The following is a 19741-nucleotide window of genomic DNA, read 5'->3' on the forward strand; positions in this document are numbered from 1 at the left end:
AAGAATAAAAAAATAAAAAAAAAAAAAAAAAATTCCCTACCTACCCATGGCCAAACTGACAACCAACCTGAAACCAACTATTATTTTTGTTAGGCCTAAGCCACTTCTTTACCTAAGTACCAGTGAGTTATATGGGACAACCGGCTTCGACTACAGTTAATACAACGCTGCCAAAAGAAATGCAGCATGTGATAAAAAAAATTAAATTAAAATAATAAGACTGTATGCGTCATTGCGTCAGTAAGAGCCGACATTCCCCCCTCAGGAACACCACGTTAAATCTCGCTTCAAAACCTTAAGATCAAGCAATATGGTTTGAGAAAAAGCAATAAATGTCCTATAAAATCCAGTCAGATTGGGTGGTGGGGTGGGGTGTCAGGTGGTGAATGAGTGGTGCAGCCAAAAGTAATAATAAAAAAAAGATGAAAGCGATGACAGGCGGCTTGTGGAGACGAGGAACGGTGAAGTGGCGTTGGGCTCTGAAGTCTCTTACATGGGTCGCCGTGGTGACCGGGGGTAGAATTTAAGAGCATCATGGCAGTGGCTGCGTCAATGTCAGACTCTGGAAGAGGAGAGAACATGCATGGTGATTAGGGGCATGAAAAATAAATAAATAAATAAAAGGAACGTCGATGTGAAATGTGGGAATGCGATTGCGTCCATCTGTAAAATGTACTTGTCAAAATAAATGGAAATGAATGTGCATTATTTACCTATCCATGTAATTAATTTATAAAAGTGTATTGCTGTGAACTAATGGGTTGGTGTAAGCTTTTTCTTTTGCATAAATTCCTTTATTGTCGACTGAATCATATATTAATAATGTTATTATATATTATATTATTAATATTTTTATTAATGTAATGAAATTATTGAAATTCGAATTGGACCCTGGCGCCCCGTATAAAACTTTATGATGCGTCCAATCATTAATATCTACCATATCAAAATCTAATCGTTTGGATTGAATTGTTACAACCATAATGGTGGCCTTCCCTTAGTCGTGAGAGCAGGTCTAGGTGCTTCATCTTGGAGGAGCTACTACTTCCTTAAGTAGCTTTTGCCCAGGAATGACTCCACTAATGACGACGGAATATCGTATCCGTTAGGAAAAGATTTGCCTTAACAAACCGGGGGATGGAATTAAGCTACCGCCAACCTTCTTTACGATCTAAAGAAGGGCCCCATAACTCACTTCTGGGGGGGTTTAAATTATTAATGATTATGTTGAGACTGAGTGCTCTACACTCAGCAAAACCTCTGCCTGTCGTCAAGGTTACGAAACCGTGAGGGGAAACGGGAGGGGCTGAAATGCACAACAGGAGCTCTCCTCAAAATCATCTACACAAGGCTTAGGTGGCTTGAAAGTGTTGAGGATGAAAGAATAGCGATGCTGAATATCCTGTGATTGAAATGTGAAGTAGCAAAAAATAAATAAAAAATTCTGAACACGGCACAAACAGGAGCTGAAGACGAGTATGATGTATTAGCATCTGTAGGTTTCGATTGGGCAGGTAGCTTTTGTTTAATGCTCCATTTAAACCTTAAAACACAGGAATGTCGCAGTTCAGTCAGCACCGCTCTCTCCTAAAGCTAGAAATAAGAGAGAGAACCCTTGAATTTGTGATGTCAGCATTCACTCACACAACGATGGCAGAGGCAACCATGCAAGGTGCCAACCTGCACAAATCGGGAGCAATTAGGGGTTAAGTGTCTTGCTCTTGCTCCGTCACCAAGAGCACAGAAAGAGGTGATGAGGGCAGTTAGGTGGTTCTGGACTAACCTTTGAGTGAACATCCTTGCAGGAATAGGTGGCGAGGAGGCGAGGAGGCACTGAAGTAGGCAGACAAAAGATTCAACAGTCAGAACGGGTAAACAAAGTTCAAAATGGGTCACCTACTGTGGGAATAGACTGTCTCGTCTGCATCCCATCTTGTGTTGTACATTTGATCTACGTTGCTGTGAGCACCTCTGAGCTGTTTACCCCCAAAAAGAAAGGACTTGCACAATTGTTTGTGTGTGTGGTAATTAAGCACTCTGCCTTGAGCCTTCCACTTTGACTTGATCAAAGACAGCATTGTGATTTTATAGAATTCTCTAGGGGCGACACTGAATAGTAGACTTACTAGACTGTTCGATGATTTCATTGAAGGAGCTTGCTTCATCTGCAAGTCTCACAGTCTAGTACATAGGTGTCAAACTCATGGCCCGCGGGCCAAATGTGGCCCGCCACGTCATTTGATGTGGCCCCCCAAGAGCCCGGGATTTATTTTTTTATTTTTTATTTTTTAACATTAATCTTGGGTTAAAAAATAGCGGCGTTAAAATAATTGTGGGTTAATGCGTTAATAAAGCTTTAACTTTGACAGCCTTAGTTATTACACATTCTTACACATACATGTATGTTGAACATCTGAGGTATTGATGAAGTAACAAAGAAAAAAAGCCAAAAGCACTTACTCCTCAGACACTTTGACAATTTTACAACCCAAAATACAAAAAAGATCCAGGCGGAATAGGTAACAAAGGGTTGAAGAAATATTGTCTGAACTGTCAGATGCAAACTGGCTGTGTGACATAACCGAGCATCTCGCTCAATTGAATAAGAAGCTGTAGGGACGCAAACAAGTCCCACCCAAAACTTGACCAATATAGTTGTGAACTGATTTTATTTTATTTTATTTTATTTTATTAGGGATCCCCATTAGCTGGTGCGATAGCAACCAGCTAGTCTTCCTGGGGTCCACACACAAAAAAAAACATACAAAAACAATCACTATTGCAAAAAACTAAATTATTAAAAGTCAGTACACACAATGCATAATGAACCTACTGTAACAATTAATATAGCTAAAATTACATTTGTGTAAAACAAAAAATTACTTTACAGTGTTAAAAACAATTTAAAAACAATTTGATTATTTTTAAAGGTGAATCTACTGTAAATGCAGCAGAGGTTCCGAGGCAGGCCATTCCAAAGAGTTAATGCTCTAAAAATAAAAGATCTCCTTAAAGCGTTGGTTTTAGGACCTGGCAATTCAAGCTGCCCACTACTGGAACCTCTAGTGTAATGCTTGTGCACAGTATTACTAAAAACAATCTGATTATGTATAAAAACAGGAGTTTTACTGCTCATGACCAACTTGAACAGCACAAGTATATTAAAAGACGATCTATTTTCAACGTTAAGCCAAGAGAGGCAGGCATGCATACGGCTCACATTAGACCTTAGTGAGCAGCCCAGTACCAACCGTGCTGCCCTGTACTGAGACAACCCTTATTTTGTTATTTTTGAGTACAGTTACAGTTGTGTGTTCATGCAGACACATAATAGCAATTTCATTACGAATTGAAAATGGGGGACCCTGATGTAAACAAGTCGAAAGTCTTTCTCTGGTCTGCATCCCCTTAACAATTGTGTGTATTGAGCTGTACTGTACTGTACACATTCTGCAATCTGTTAATTAAAGTTAATTAAACTATCTTCCATTAGTTGGATGTATGGCCTCTGCAAGGTTGTGTGCAGCCATTTGTTTTTGTAACATCTGCTACATCTGTCCCACGTGTTCTTTGCAGCTCACAGTTGTTAGTTCTGCCCCTCTTGACTGTGACAAAAAGGTTTTGAACAAACTTAATGTCATAGCTTGTATTTGATGATATTCTCCTTTGTTATTTACTTGAATGGTTTGATCATTGATTGATGGAGTAATATGGGGTTCTGATAAACTAAAATTATTTGTTAAAATAACATATATTTTTACATCTATGCAAATGCATATGCAATATGTATAACTTGAATAAGTAATAAATACAGAAACAACATGTTTAACAATATGTAAATGAGTAGCTACATTTATTTTACACTACATTAACATTTATACGGTCTTTGGCCCTTTGAGGGCAACCATAATGCTGATGTGGCCCTCTGTGAAAATGAGTTTGACACCCCTGGTCTAGTCAGTGGGGAAAAAGAGGTTATGAAACTAAGGAACATTCCATTTTGGCTATGGGGGTGCAGAATGTCTATATGAACATTCCATTTGGCCTATGGGGGTGCTGAATGTCTATATAGGACCATTCAATTTGGGCCATAGGCATGGGGGTGCTGAATATCTATAGGAGCATTCAATTTGGGCCAAGGTGGTGCAGAATGTCAGATTTCACATAGAATTGCATGGCTTCTCCAAAGAAATCATGATATAATGGGAGCTTATTTTGGTATCAGGCTATTAATAATACTTTCAATAAAAATCAGAAAATAACTTGTGCTTTCTATCAATTGCCTTACTGTGTGAATAAAGTACCCTGGTAGCCTAAAGGTGCACTATCCAATTTAGTGCAGGAGCTGCATTTAGGCAAGGCTTTAAATCCATTTGGCTGCCTAATACCTCACAATGTCTGTCAAGTCTAGCCAAGAAAACCTTTCTTTAAGCAAAGAGAATGTGACACGTTTAAGGGGATCTACACCAGAGTTGATTAAAGAAAGAGGCAGAAAATCGTCAGAATGTTTCAGACTGACCTGGTAAAGTTTTCTACTGCCGCAGGCAACAGCGTGTGGACTTGAGCTAATGCAAGTTTTATGGATATCGTCGCATAGACTTAATTTACAAGTAGACCTTCAGATATGTAAGTGCAAGTCATTGTATTTGTATATAGCTAATGCTTATGTTGTGCAAAAGTGTGTCTGTCCTCTTAAGCCAGCTGTAAATGATGCAGAGAGCCTGTGATGAGACTAATTTTTTTGTGCATTATGTTTCAGTGCTGCTGTTTTATGTGCATGGTTTGATGCATATGTATATGTATTATAAACTGTTACATTAGCCCTCTGTCTTTACAGTACAACTATTCCAAAAATCCAGAGTAAATCAAAACGTCCTTGAAATGGTTGTTTGAGTGGACTAGAATCTTGCTATATTGTTTCAGGTCCTGGGACCGCAGCAGGCCTCTGTGGTAGCAGTTGTTGACCATGCAGGTCTTTCTGACATAATAAATACAACCAACGTTGTATTTTGTAGATTTTGAAATGCTCAAAAATATCCCCATGTCTCCAGGACTCTGTTGCAGTTGACTATGTCAATGTGCTCAGAATCATGCTGAAACTCGTCCCAAAGCATTTTCTCATTGCCAGAAAGGTGCCTATAAGATGGCAAAATCTTTGGGATGCCAAATGGTTTGTACATTACTGTCTTGAAGGTTTGTCACACAGCAATATGTTCATATGGACTCAGGTGAGGTTGCCCCTTTACGTGGTGCAGATATCGGGTATCTTCATGGGCGTATATAAAACCATGGCAAAGCTACCACTCAGCAATGGTTATCATATCAAAATATTATCTACAGACATGTAACTTCTCAGACATTGGCCATCTTTGGGTGGTAGTGTTGATTAGTCAGATTTCTGGTCTTGGACTAATTTAGAGTGGAGGAAGGTGAGAGGAGAGGGTCAGCTGAGGTTCACAGTTGTTTCGGTCCAACATGAATCTAAACAAGCAGCTCAAACCCATATTTAGTAAGTCTATTTACAGCAGCATAACCACAGTGAGTCACAGATATAGCTTGAGGTCAAATCTAAATTATATTGTAGGCACATGAAAAGGTATAGTCTTTGGTGGGTTAGCATTCACATCACATGACAGATTTATAAAATACTTAATTCTGCAGGGACCCACATGTGGAGAGTGGACTGTAGCCTGAAAGGAAACCCCAAGATCCTAGTCCTGTTAATTCCTTGTGAGGAATGGATTGAACCGATATATCAGATTGCAGATCAATATCAATGTTTACTAGTAACACGTTACAGTAATATTACAGTTGCCCCATCAAAAAAACAACTTGTTACTCCAGTACTTCGATTTTTGTCAAGACCAAAGATGATAAGAACATTCTTGTTGATCTGTAATCTATCCAAACTGCACTCATTGTAAAGAATCCAATGTCAAGTGGGGACTCTCGCACTCTGAAAGTATGAAACAGCACTGAGGCTTTCATCTTCACTTAGGCTTTCATGGAAGCAGGTAGAATCCTCGACCCTAACTGGTAGAATAAAAGTGCATCCTTTACAAACTCAGCGAGCACAGCCTAGCCATCGAGAAAGGCCGCCATAGGCAGACTGTGTGTGTTAGAAAGAGAGAGAGAGAGAGAGAGCATGTGTGTTTGTCGTGTGCGTGTGTGTTAGAGAGAGAGCATGTATGAGAGATCCAAAAGGACAAAGATCAGTAGAGCTGCCGCGGTATTGATGTTTTCCTTACCGCACGGTTATTACCGCACGCACAAAAAAAAAAAAAAGTTTGAATGCACTTTGCAGCATGAATATTGTTTGGGATTCGGCAAGCACGCATTAGTTATTGAAAGTGAAACACGGATTCGAAGTTTCCCCTCTGGTCGTGCGCCGTTCACTCGGTGTCGCGGGCAGGGGTGGTTACCCCCCCGACCCTTTCTTATTATTATTACTATAAAGTTACTACTTTATAATAAAGGCATTCGTTTTGTGGCATTACCATTATATAGTTATACGTTCAATAACATCAGCGTATTTACCGGACCATCTCAGTTCCTTTCTTTGCTCAGAGCGTGCTGAGTTGTCCCATTCTGCGGTCTGTTAATAAAGTTTTCAATCAGACAAGTGTATAGAACGAAGGGCTTTTATTATAACATTCGTTGCAGACAGTAAAATCATTATGTCTCGTTTAGTACTCCTGATGAGCGATGGTAGTCCACTCCGGCGGGGAGCTAAAGCTAACGTTATTAGCCGTGTTGTGATGAGCTCTGATCAATGGCTGACATTCAGGATGTAAAAAACTGCAGGACGCTCCCAACGTGTGACGCGTCTCTCTTCTGACCAATCAGTGCTCTGCAATGTTTCACGTGACTTTTCTGGTACCCAATAGGGTCGCTTGGAACCTCGACAGAGGAGTAGGGTATATCTGCAGAGCCGAAAGCCCAACGAGAGGAGGGTACTTCATTATTATTATTATAAAAAACAGCGGTGATGCGGTATTTAGCCTACTCTGCGGTGGCCGTGATGTAACAGCGATACCGCGGTAATGCGGTAATCGCGGCAGCTCTATTTGATAGTGCGAGAGGAGCCCCGACTTCTCCTGCATTCCACTTTGAAAGATAAGACCTCAAATATCTTGAGAACACCTGCTATCCTACAACAGCACAACAGTGAGTTATTTTTTTATAATTTCTTTTTTTATTATTATGTTTTTGGTAGATTTTTATTCGTTTTTTGGACAAGTCCGGCAGAGAGGAATTATGGGAGGATAGATGGGGGAAGACATTCGACAAAGGTTGCCGGGTCCGGGAGTCGAACCCGGGACGGCTATGTGTTGCACTCAGGGTTTCCGTTAGAAAAAATTGTTGCCGGTCTCAGGGTCCGGTAGATTTAAATCTACCGGTCAAATGAGAGAAATTCCGGTCAGAGTTTATTGAGCTTAAAAATAATTGACATCCTCAAGGCATGTAGATTTATAATATTTTAACTTAAAACTAGGCTACTTTTGGGTATACAGTCATTATATTCCAAATAAAATAAGTCCCGAGACTCCGTGCTGCTGCCGACTTTAAATCAAATAGGTGTCTGTGGGCAGTCGCCCGACATTAATAAACAGCAGTCTGTTATAATCACATTTTTATGGGCTAACGAATTCCGTTATATTGGACATTTGTATTAATTATATCAAGCGAAGAACTGAGAAATTTGGCAGAGAGACGGCAACATTATCGTGGGTTTGCGTGATGACTCTCTCCACCTCGCAACGACTTATTTGCAAAGAGTATGTCGCTGCAGAGCAGCAGATTCAGCTGTTTTAAGGCTCTATCTGGGGACCGCTCAACAGCGCCCCCCACCCAACAGCTGAATTGTCAATGGCTGAATTGGAGTACTGCACTGTGCCAGTACAAATGGGTGGGTTATGGTGGATTCTGTGGCTCTGCAGCTGCATGCAGTCGCAAATCTAGCAGCAATCTCCCGCTGACACAGCGGTGTCATTATTATACCTGCTTGGTGAAGCAACGATGAAACAAATGTAATGATTGTTTCGTTCATCGCATAGGCTATTTAATTTTAGCCTATTTTAATACAATTCAACCAAATAATCAAATTGTGCTTAGAGGGAATTATTTTCACCGGACATTAAGACCGGAGAGATTAAATATGTCGGACTTCAACAGATTTTGCCGGTCAAATACCGGTAATTACCGGCTAACGGAAACGCTGGTTGCACTACAGTGCGTTACGTGGTGCGCCACCCTGACGCCCTACAGTGAGTTGTTTAAAAAGATTGTCCATCATTTGAAGCCAGCTGTGATTTTGACCAACCCTGAAGTAGCCTTGTTACCCAACTGCTGCGGGGAAGAACAGCTGGTTTTAAGTGAAGGAGCGTTCACAGCAGGTGTTTATGCTAACACCATGTCCAACAGAAAAATCACAAAGATCAGATCAACTAAAGTTGTTATTGAGTTTCAGGGTATTAGTTAATAACATCGTGCCAGAATGCACTCCATGCATGTCGAGGGGTCACAATGGAAATAAATTGGCTTCTTTGTCAACCTTTTTGTGTGCCACCCTCTGCACTTCGGTATGCATTCATGTAAAATGGTAAATGGCTGCATTTATATTGTACTTTTCAATTTGTTCCTCACATTTTACCCATTCATTCACACATTCACACACCGATGGCAGAGGCAACCATGCAAGGTGCCAACCTGCACATCGGGAGCGATTAGGGGTTAAGTGTCTTGCTCAAGGACATTTCCACATACTGCCCGGGAGGAGCGGGAATCGAATCGGGAACCTCCGGATTACCAGACGACTGCTCTACCTCCTGAGCCACTGTCGCCCCTAATGTGATGCCATGTATGTTTGCATTGTGTATATCCATTTTTAAAATTGTCAAATAAAACAAACTAACTAACACAGCCTAATTCATATATCATAATGTTTTCCCCATGTTGTTCAGTTTAGTCTAGTGCCTGCTGGAAACTCCAAACACATTTACATTTATTGTTTTGTATTTTACAAGTTATTTCATTAACCCATTCATTGCCAACCACGAGTATAGTCGGGTTAACTCACCATCGCTTCCGTGCCAATCACGAGTATAGTCGGGTTTTAATCGTTATTTATTTTATTAGTGATATCCATTCATTTTTCATCCATCCAGCCTGACGTTATCATTGGGAATGGGTCTGAGCTCGCAAAGGGCAAATACCGCCGCCTATCGTCTCCCGGATGGTATTGCACATCATTGGATTGGATTGGCTGTGCATCAAAAAAATAAATCCGGTCCAGGTTTCCCTTCTCGGGCATGCAGCTGGATACTATTGCATTGAGTCCCCCCACTGGGAGCATCGTGGATTATGTTTTTTGGACTATAATGTTGGATCAATGGACGCAATCGATATTTGGAATGGCGATCAGGAATTGGATTAATCTATTTGCATGACATCAGATGTGAGGTAAGGCCTTTATGTTACGAATCTTGGGGTAATCAGATGTTCCTATCACCGCCATCGGAGCGCGTGTGTGTGTGAGGTTCGCACTGACCAAAGTATGGAGAAGTGATTTTTCAGACCCTCTTCTCTTTGTGCATAAGGACACATATAATATCGATAATCTAGCGTTTATTTGAAAACGATTCATAAATCAAGCGACAAATGGCACGATTTCTAAGGAAATACATTTAAGCTTGATTTGCTGGAGTTTATTGAGATGAGACAGAACGCTCTAGAAATATATTGATATTCATCACGGTATAAAATGGAAATGTATGTATGAAAAAATTATCTGTTTCGTGCATGTTGACTGGAAGCAACTCATTGACGATCACTGTGTTATTTAGATCTATTGCTATTATATTTGATATGTTTTAAGTACTCGCAAATAAGTCCTATTCTCCATTGGCTATAGCGTTGGCACGGAAGGGCCATCAGCAGAGGGCGCTGTTGGCCCAGAATGAGTTAACAGGCAGCTTTGTGTTACAGTCAATTGTGACACTAACATCTTCACTTTAACCTGCAATTGAATATCGGCCCCAAATATCGGCTAATGGCCTCTTGATTTACTAATAATCAATATGGAAAAACATATCAGTCGAACTCGAAATAAGCAGATAATTAAATTAGATGTCCATAACATTTGTGTTTTTAATTAGCATAGCCTAAATAAATATGAATTCAAGAAGTTAAATAAATAAATTGGCCAAAGTCGGCCTTCCTTCCACTTAATGCCCCTGCAAAGAATATACTCCTTCCAGAAAAAATACCAATGGTTAAACACTTCAGATGTTTAGGAGTTGAGGTATTCCCTACTATAAGCCAAACGGTGAAGTACAATTACATAAAATTCCAAGATAAGATCAAATACGACTTTGACAGGTGGTCCAAACTTAAAAACTCAGTACAGGCACGAGTATCAATAGTTAAGATGGATGTTTTACCTAGAATCAACTTCATTAGCTCAATGTTACCGTTACCCCCTCCTGATGGTTACTGGAAAAAATTACACTCCACCGCATATACATTTATTTGGAATAACAAACCTCCACGAATAAAAAGATCCACAGCACAGAGAAACAAAGCCGACGGAGGTATGGCATTTCCAGACTTTTACCACTATTTCAAAGCATACTCTTTAAGACCACTGACAACCTGGTTTGATTCCCAAGCATCTGTATCCTAGAGAAACTTAGAAGAAAATATAGTAGCACCACATAGACTGCAGGACATAGTATACACCATATTATCAATTAAGCAATGCGAATAGAAATTTGGCCCCCTTATTACTCATGTGATCCGGATATGGCGTGAAACACAAAAAAAATATTCTAACCAACATAAATGGCATAGTCATACTCCCCTATTCAATAACAATGCACTCCTTATTGGAAAACGACCTATAAGATACCCCAAATGGGAAAAGCAGGGCATACACACATTGGGAGATGTTTTCAACAAACAGGGTTTTCGTAGCTATCAAGACATACATAAAAAATGTAACCTCACCAGTTCCACATATTATTTTTACACACAGTTATTGGATTGTTTGAAGGCTCATGGAGTCCCATTAAGGATACCAATTGAGCACCACAGATATCACAAATTCTTCTATGAAAGAGAGACATCGAGAGGCTTCGTATCTGATTTTTATCATCACTTACTAACGTCCTCGTATGGAATCCTCCCCCTAGACTCAGTCTGGAGGAGGGATATACCAGACTTGGAAATAGATTTTGATTGGCAAGAAGTCTGGGCAAACGTTCGAATTGCGTCACGTAACCCGGACCATCAACAAATTAATCTTAATTATATTCATAGGACATACCTGACTCCTATAAGATTTAACAGAATGGGACTTAAACAAGACTCCAGATGTTCCTTATGTACAAATGGGGATGAGGGTACATTTATGCACATGTATTGGGATTGCCCACCGGTTAAGATATTCTGGAAAGAAGTGTCCGAGCAATTATCAGAATTCTTATTTCTGAACATACCTGTACACCCCTCTGTATTGCTGCTGTTTTTCAGTTTGCAGCCCCTATACAGCTAAAGAGACTAGTTTTATCTGGTCTCACAGCGGCTAAAAAGCTGATAGCATCACAATGGTTTCAACCGGAAAAAATGTGCCGGAAGGTATGGGTTCTTACCTATCTCGATGTGATTTATCTAGAAATTTCTACAGCAAGAATTTTAGGTGTCAGTGAAACCAACATTGCAATCTGGTTAGAAGTGGTGGAGAGAATAAAAGCTAGCATATGAATTGTAGTGCCAGGTTAGAAACGAATGAAAATGGATGGATTATCCAAGTGGGGATCCGGGGGGGGGTGAGCGAGCAAGAGCATAATGATGTAGGGTATTAGATAGCAAGTATTAGGTATATATCTCGTATACTACATTTATAATGATTCAAATGGTGATTTCATTGGATGTTTACTGTTAATGCTTGTGTGTCTAATTTGATGTTATGTTTAAAAAAAAAAATACAAAAAAAAAAAGTTAAATACTGAATTAACGACACATTTATTAACAGGCTGAAAGTTAAAACGAATAAAAAAAACAATTAGCCTATTTAATAGGCTAAACACTGCGTAAAATATAGGCTAAGCGTGGTAAAAGGCAACTTTCTTTTTAGGCTATAGCCTTCTAAAACAGGCTAAACTTCGTTTTGGCTTCTTGAGTTCACATTTCTTTGGTTTGCAGTGGTGCATCTGCGGGCCAATGTTCCGAGACATATTACATTTTATTTGTTAGGCTATTTGAATACACCAGCCCTAAATGGTGGATTCAAATAGCCTAACAATTATACAAATATATAAATATGTCTCGGAACATTGGCGGGGACACTGGACAGCCAGCTGAAGCGCGTGGGCCATACATCCCAAACTTTGTAATCCTGCGTCTTTCATGCATTTGACCACGTTTCGGGCATTATCTCGGAGTACGACATGAATATTTTCTTTCGGAATATGCCACGTCTGGAACATATTCTCGAATGCTGTTGCCATGCCAGCGCTGCAGCCTGCAGCAGTATGGAAGCCGGAGAACTCTTGTGAATGCAGGAGCGCTTTACGGAGTTGGAAGTCTGCGTCAATCCACTGAGCTGTCAAACTCAGCATTGACATGGGGCTGACATCAGAGCTCCAAATATCACTGGTAAAGCTAATTGAAGAAACGTCTTCTTTCAGAAGGCTATCAATGTGCGAATACACTGCCTGGTAGAGCTCGGGTAGGGCAACGTCTGTTTGATTGATTGATTGATTGAAAATTTTATTAACAGATTGCAGAATGGGTACAGTACAGCTCAATACATACAATTGTTAAGGGGATGCAGACCAGAGAAAGACTTTCGTCTTGTTTACATCAGGGTCGCCGTAAAATACGTGCAACCCGGGAGAGTGTAACGCGGTCGTCGAGCCCCATTATTATTTTCTCTATATATATATATTGTTTTATTTGTAAGATATATATTTACTGTTGACCTGATAGTGTTTTATTGTTTTATTGTTCGCCCGTATATGCTCCTTGTATCGCCGCTGCTTACAGCGCGCATTGGAACGGAGACAAAGTTATACCGTTAGTTTTGTATACAGCCGAGCCACTCAACACATACTCCCGCAGCGATCTGGCGACGGGCAGAGGATAACAGAGACAGAATAGACCTTTAGACTGAGTTCGGTTGAGGCTGAACTCATATAGCAACCAACAGACTTTAGGTGATAGCCTAATCTATACCTTTCTGTTGAACTCATTCTAATTATTAATCTGGACCTTCAGAACATGCAGTATTATTAATTTGCTCAAATGTTGTGGCCTCACACAGTGCCAACTGCAGGTCTCGCCATCTAAGGTGCCAACTGCAGGTCTCGCCATCTCAAAGATGACAAGAGCATACATATGCAGCAGCAGCATCCCCCTGTTGGGGTTGCTCAATGCTGTAAAATATTACATAAATGTGTTTTTATGAATAACGATATTTGAGGAGCCTAATAATATTGCTACAGCGTGCAATTCTCTGAGGTGGGAGGCTCCGCCTCCGGAAGAAACCATCTCCCTGACGTCAGCAACAAAATGGCGGCGCACCTGTTGATTTATGCTACATAAATGGACATAACAAATCTTTTTTTCTTAGAAACGCCTTATTTTTATAACGTGATTTTTTTCTGTGGTTTATCTAAATACTAATTTGATGCTATGACTGTTTATATCGCTATGCTTCATCTCCCCTTTAAATCAATAGTCTGTTTCGTTTGGAGGTGTGAACACAAACCAAACTATTGTGAGGACCAAACAACGGAACCATGGTCCTCTTGAAAAGTTGGGACTTGGTCCGTTACAAAGTGGAGCATGGTGCGGTTTGCTATTGGTGTGAACGCAATCAAACTTTATATAGTACCTAATCTAGGAAGCGCAGGATTTTTGGAAGTGAGTGTGTGTGTGTGTGTGCGAGCGAGCGAGTGAAAGTGTGTGTGCGCGAGCATGAAAGAGAGAGAGTGTGTGTGCGTGAGCGTGAGAGAGAGAGCGTGTGCGTGAGCAAGCATGAGAGAGAGTGTGTGTGTGTGAGGTGGGTGATTCTCACGTGCTGTTCAGACGGGATTTTCCCGAAAATGATCCGTCCAATAGAATGAATGACCTGGGCGACTGATCTGTCCAAGATGAACGACTTGGCGACTGCATGTCCTTTGTTTACAAATTAGGTTCGCTCAAAAAAGGGCAGTGTGAACGGAAACCAAAATCAAACAATGTATCATTCTCACATTTGGTCCACCAGAAAGTCCGGACTATCCGTGGACTTTCACATGTGAACACGGCCTTAGTTCGCCAAGTAAAATTCCTTGTACTGATGCAAATAAGTAGCCATCAAGCTCCACAACCGGGGGCAAGGACTGACCTGGCCAACGGCTGGAGAACTAACGGCTGGATAATTTGAGAACTGTTGGAACTGTTTTGACTCTTAACTACTGAAGCCTGCACAGACTCTGGTGCAGTGTGTTATATAGAGTATACATATGACTCACCTGTCCGGCTGATAAGACCCTCACCTTTATTTATTTTCTTGTATTCATAATTTATCTTGTTCTTTACCTCTAGTCTTTTTTTTTCATATTTAAAGTTTTTATTTTTCACAAGCAAGACAATACATACATGACAAGACAAACTAAGACAAAAATAATAATAATAACAACAAGGGGGTGAGGGGGGGGGGGGGTTGCAGAGTGTTACAAAGGTTCAGTACACAAACATATTCCAGATAGTGATCTAATAAAGTTCCAGGGACCTTGAAGGCCATCGGGTCTATCACTCTCTTGAAGAGATAGAGCAGCCTGTTCCATTGATATCAAGTCCATGAAGTCCTTGCGCCAGTTCTCCAAACTTTACCTCTAGTCTTGATATTTTTATTCTATTACCCTGCCTGTACATGTACCTCCCCTCCCCCCTCCCCCATACTGCTATGACACCTGGGTGGGTGGGTGGGGCGTGGGGGCTCACCTGGGTGGGTGTTTGGGTGGGTGGGTGGGGCGTGGGGGCTCACCTGGGTGGGGAAGCGGGTGGTGTGCAGAAGGCGTGCGCGGCTGGGAAGTGCTGCTTCCTCAAGGCTTGGATCAGGTTGGGCCGGTACTCAGGGTCCACACACCAGAGGGAACCCTTGCCATTGGCCTGCAGAATAGAGAACAGAGAACAGTGGAGCATGAACACCAGGGTGTGAGATTAACACCAGCTGGTACATTTGATCTGTGGCTGGTAGGTTAATATCTACTAGACACATTGACAGGTAAAACAACCAGACTCTATTCTAAAAGTCTATTTGGCTGGTAGAATACTCAAAGTGAACCTGTGTTCATCAGGGCAAGAAACCATTTATTTGACTAACATTACCTGGGGAATGGGGGGTCATCTTAGACGTGAAAATCTGGGTTGATTTGCCTTTAAATCCCACACAGGAGGACTATGATGACAAATAGATGGTTATGGCTTGTTTGTGTTTACATGCAAGACCACCCTCATTTTACTGCATGGCTGACTCTTACAGGGATCTTAGCTGCCAAATGAGTCAGAATGCAAAACATGTGATTACCAATTTAAACCCTGCTGGGACTTTGACAAATTGTCGAGGAAAAACGTTGATAAACATGCATCATACAGCCCACTGGGTGTACAGACGGCGTTTGTTCATATCCTACATTCTGTCTGACGCATGATAACAATTGTTTTGGATAGTCACAGTGACTACGCAAGACAAAAGGTGGAAGCGATCACTCGCGAGAGAGCAGTACGTGGGCAACTGAAGGACTTTGTCTGCGAGCGAGTGACTACACGGGGAGTGCGCACTAACTGTGGCCTTATCTCACAGCGGTGTGCTCTTACCCAGGAGCGGGGGGGGGGGGGGTAACCTTGACTCAGATTACCAGCCCGCTCCGACGACGCAGGAAAGGAGGAAATGTCACCATGGCAACGGAAACTACCAGGCAGTGTCATGTGAAACCGGGTGCTGGTCTACTCTCGGCAGACGGAAGGCTCGCCCCTGTGTGAGCAGTAGCACACACACACACAGAGGAGTCTGCACTGCGCCGTGTCGCTAGCCACCCAGGGTGTGAGGGAAGATCAGTGCTCAGCCAAAGCAGCAGCACCACCACCGGTCACAAGTCAGCACTCAAACGTAATCATAATCACGATTATTAAATACGATCACTCACATCGTTTTGAGATCATATGCAAACTGAACTGGAAATATAATTGAACTGGAAAAACAAAAAGATAAATGAATAAGTGAGAACATTTGTATTTCCTTCTCGACCAAGTTACCAAAGACGTTTCAAAGTAACTAGATAAACGTGCCGTGGCTCCCTCCTCCCTCTCAACGTGAGCTGAAACTACCGTCTGAGCTTGAGGGACGAGGGGTGGAGCTCTCTGCTGTGAAGGAAGGGTGCGCTGCATTTACAATAGGGATGCACCGATATGAAAATTTGCCACCGATACCGATTGTTCAACTAACACAATCGGCCGATACCGATATTTGTGGCAAATATTTTTTTTTTTTTTTTGTAATATTTTCTTTTCTGTAATATATATATTTTTTTTTATGAAACTACTGTATATTTGTGTTACAAATTGTGCTCACCGATATGAACATAGGCCTCTTTACTTACTTAAAAAAAGGAAACATCAAGAAATAGCACCATCTCTCTCCCAGTATGGTCTGCCGGGCTGCAGCTAGATACTAGTTCTGCCAGTATGGTCTACCGGGCTGCAGCTGGCTACTATTGTCTCAACCAGAGCTCTCAACCAATGACATTTTGATTGACAGTCGATTCTGCCAATTACGTCACACACCGCTTGCACCCGCCTCTGCTGTTACCACCAATCGGCAAGCGCGTATACATTTTTTACTTCCGCTTTTGTTTGCCATTGATTTTGACGAGGTTTTCTACAACAACAACAACAACGTTAGATCCCCGTGGCGGCGCGGCCGACGTTTAGCTCCGCAGAGGCATAATGATTTTACTGCAACGAATGTTATAATAAAACAAAGCCTTTCTATACATGTGTCTGATTGAAAACTTTATTAACAGATTGCAGAATGGGTACGGAATGAGCAACGGAATGGAACTGAGCTATGAACGGAGTAATGCCTTGCTTACTTGCTATGTTCGGGTAAATAATATGCTGATGTTATTGAACGTGTAACACTAACTATATAACGTTAATGCCACAAAACGAATGCCTTGTTAATCATAAGTAGTAACTTTGATGCAGTAGCTTGTGTGTGTGTGGGGGGGGGACTGGGGACGGCGTTGTGCAGATAGGTCGCGAGTGAACTTTTTTTTGATCTTTTGACACTACACAAATTGATGGATATTTATCGGCTACTGCCATTGGCACATTCGAGCTTATCGGCCGATAGGCCGATTGCAGTCAACAAGGCACTTATCGGCCGATACCGATAACCGACCGATACATCGGTGCACCCCTAATTTACAACACAAGACAAGAGCAACATGGCATGCGGCACGATAATCATTTTATCTCGATTAATCTTGTTTTTGTGATGGTGAGAAGCAAAGATCGTAATAGGAATTGAACCTCGATTAAATTGCTCAGTCCTACCTCAAATTCAAACACTCATGATGGGGGACTATTATAGTAAATGGATACTTGCTGACTCAGTGTATTAAAGTGCATCTACTCACAATATTAGAGATCACATAATGTGAAAAACTCACTTTTGAGGTACATTTGGGCCTACTAACATACAAAACGGTGAAATAAGTCAGGTTTTTGCGAGCCGTCTAGTTCAGAAAACATGTGATTCAACAAGCCATTCAGATTGGCCTCTCCCTCCTACGTCAAGTGGAGGCTCAGCAGAGACAACAGGCGATCCTTTATTTTTTTTATCTACTTTTTCTCCCCATTTTTCTATTTTTCTCTCGTCCCCAATTTTGTATTATCCAATTCTACCCTCCCGTCTCGAACGTTGTTAGGCCATGCTTCCCACAGGTCGGCTGTAATGTGGACGAAGCCTTGCATCACGTGTCCCCTCCGGTACTCGAGGAGGCAGCCGTCGCATCTTTTCACCTGCACAGCGCGATCTCTCAGCGGCGAGGGTCTGCGTGGGAGGGACACGCCGCCCTCGTCGCTTCCTGATTCTACTGTGCAGGCGCACCAACCGACCTGTAGGAGTCGCTGTCCACAGCGTCCGATCCCCACCCACCAGCTTCCCACCCCCTAATACTGCCAATTGTATTAGTATGAACGACCAGCCAAGCTGGAACAACGCCGAGAGCTGGGCTCGAACCGACAACAGGCGATCCTTGACTTCAGTGTCGAGATGTCTTGAGAAGTTCAAGTATTCAAGATGGCAGCTCGCTCGTAAACAGCAGTTTGATCTGAATTCTGTGAGCCAGACGCCTCCCTCTGCGCGTGCGCCCTCGGGGGCGTGGGAAGCTGCAGGTCACTACAGGCTACAGACACAGAACAGGTGAGAACGGGACTGAAAAACAGGGTTGTGCTAGAATGCGTAATCCTAGTGGTATTTTCAGCTAAAGCAACCTCCAAATACATGTTTTGGGGACCTCAATGACCTATATTAACTATGAAAAGGAATATAATTATGTGACCTTTCAGCTCATGACTCATCAGCAGAAATCAGAGAGAGATGTAAACTAGGATGAAAAACCTGCGGCTGCTCCATAGACAATGAATGGGGCTCTGACTTTATGAGGCCATAAAATGTTTGTATGAAAAGAGGTTAAGTACGGGTCTGTTGAAGTTGGCTGCTTGTGGGTCATTATGGGCCACATAATACATAGTGCATAATTCCATAGTAGAGTATTTATATGCATGTTAGACTTTCTTTTGGCAATGGGGTTTCTTTATCGAGCGCTTATCCTTATCATTAGGGCACAGGTATCTTGTGTTTTATTATAGAATTAGCATTGCTAGACGATCTGAACCCAAATTAAAACCTCATTTGGGGGAAAAGATCACACAAATATTTTATGGCCCCGTAAAATCATTCATTGTCTATAGAGCAGCCCAGTTACGTCACTGATTAGATCAGAAGACATGCCTGTGTGGGCACTGGACATGGTAGTGAATGAATGTGCGTTACTTTGACTTTGAGTGGAAGGCGTTAATTTGACAGTTTAACTCAAAAGGGGAAAAGGAAAAGGAGAAGGAACAGGCCTATGTACATGTGAGTTAAGAGTGGGACTATGGCATTCAGCCTGCTTGAGACTAGCTAAAGGGTTACAGAGGCAGGCTTATTGTGACCAAAAGTTGCCAGTTTGAATCCCCAGACCAATGGGGAAATGTGAGTGAATGAGAAACACGGACTCCTCCCTAAACTACTGATGGTGTGCCCTTGAGCAAGGCACTTAACTTACAAACTGCTCCAGCGGTGCTGATCAACAGTCTCCAACATTAGGAAGCTATGGCTGTACGTGTACGGAGTAGCTAGCAGGTGTGTATTATGTGAAACTATGGCTGTACTGGATAGCTACCAGGTGTGTGTATTATGTGAAACTATGTCTGTACTGAGTAGCTAGCAGGTGTGTATTATGTGAAACTATGTCTGTACTGGGTAGCTACCAGGTGTGTGTATTATGTGAAGCTATGTCTGTACTGAGTAGCTACCAGGTATCTGTATATGTGAAACTAATATGGCTGTACTGGGTAGATACCAGGTATGTGAATATGTGAAACTATGGCTGTACTGGGTAGATACCAGGTATGTGAATAT

At 41.8% G+C, this 19741-nt stretch overlaps 1 protein-coding gene across 1 annotated transcript in view; it reads right to left on the reverse strand.

Moving 5' to 3' along the window:
* The window catches only part of foxn2a (forkhead box N2a), a 78467-nt gene that overhangs the window by 2569 nt on the left and 56157 nt on the right, over window positions 1-19741 (reverse strand). Inside the window, exons 3-5 of the mRNA XM_084321447.1 lie at window positions 15035-15159; window positions 1784-1833; window positions 494-562 (exon numbers count right to left, since the gene is read on the reverse strand). Of these exons, the coding sequence (XP_084177573.1) occupies window positions 494-562; window positions 1784-1833; window positions 15035-15159 (244 nt within the window). The remainder of the gene's footprint in view (window positions 1-493; window positions 563-1783; window positions 1834-15034; window positions 15160-19741) is intronic.

Source organism: Notolepis coatsorum, assembly GCF_963971535.1.
Source record: "Notolepis coatsorum genome assembly, chromosome: 9".
Taxonomy (NCBI): Eukaryota; Metazoa; Chordata; class Actinopteri; order Aulopiformes; family Paralepididae; genus Notolepis; species Notolepis coatsorum.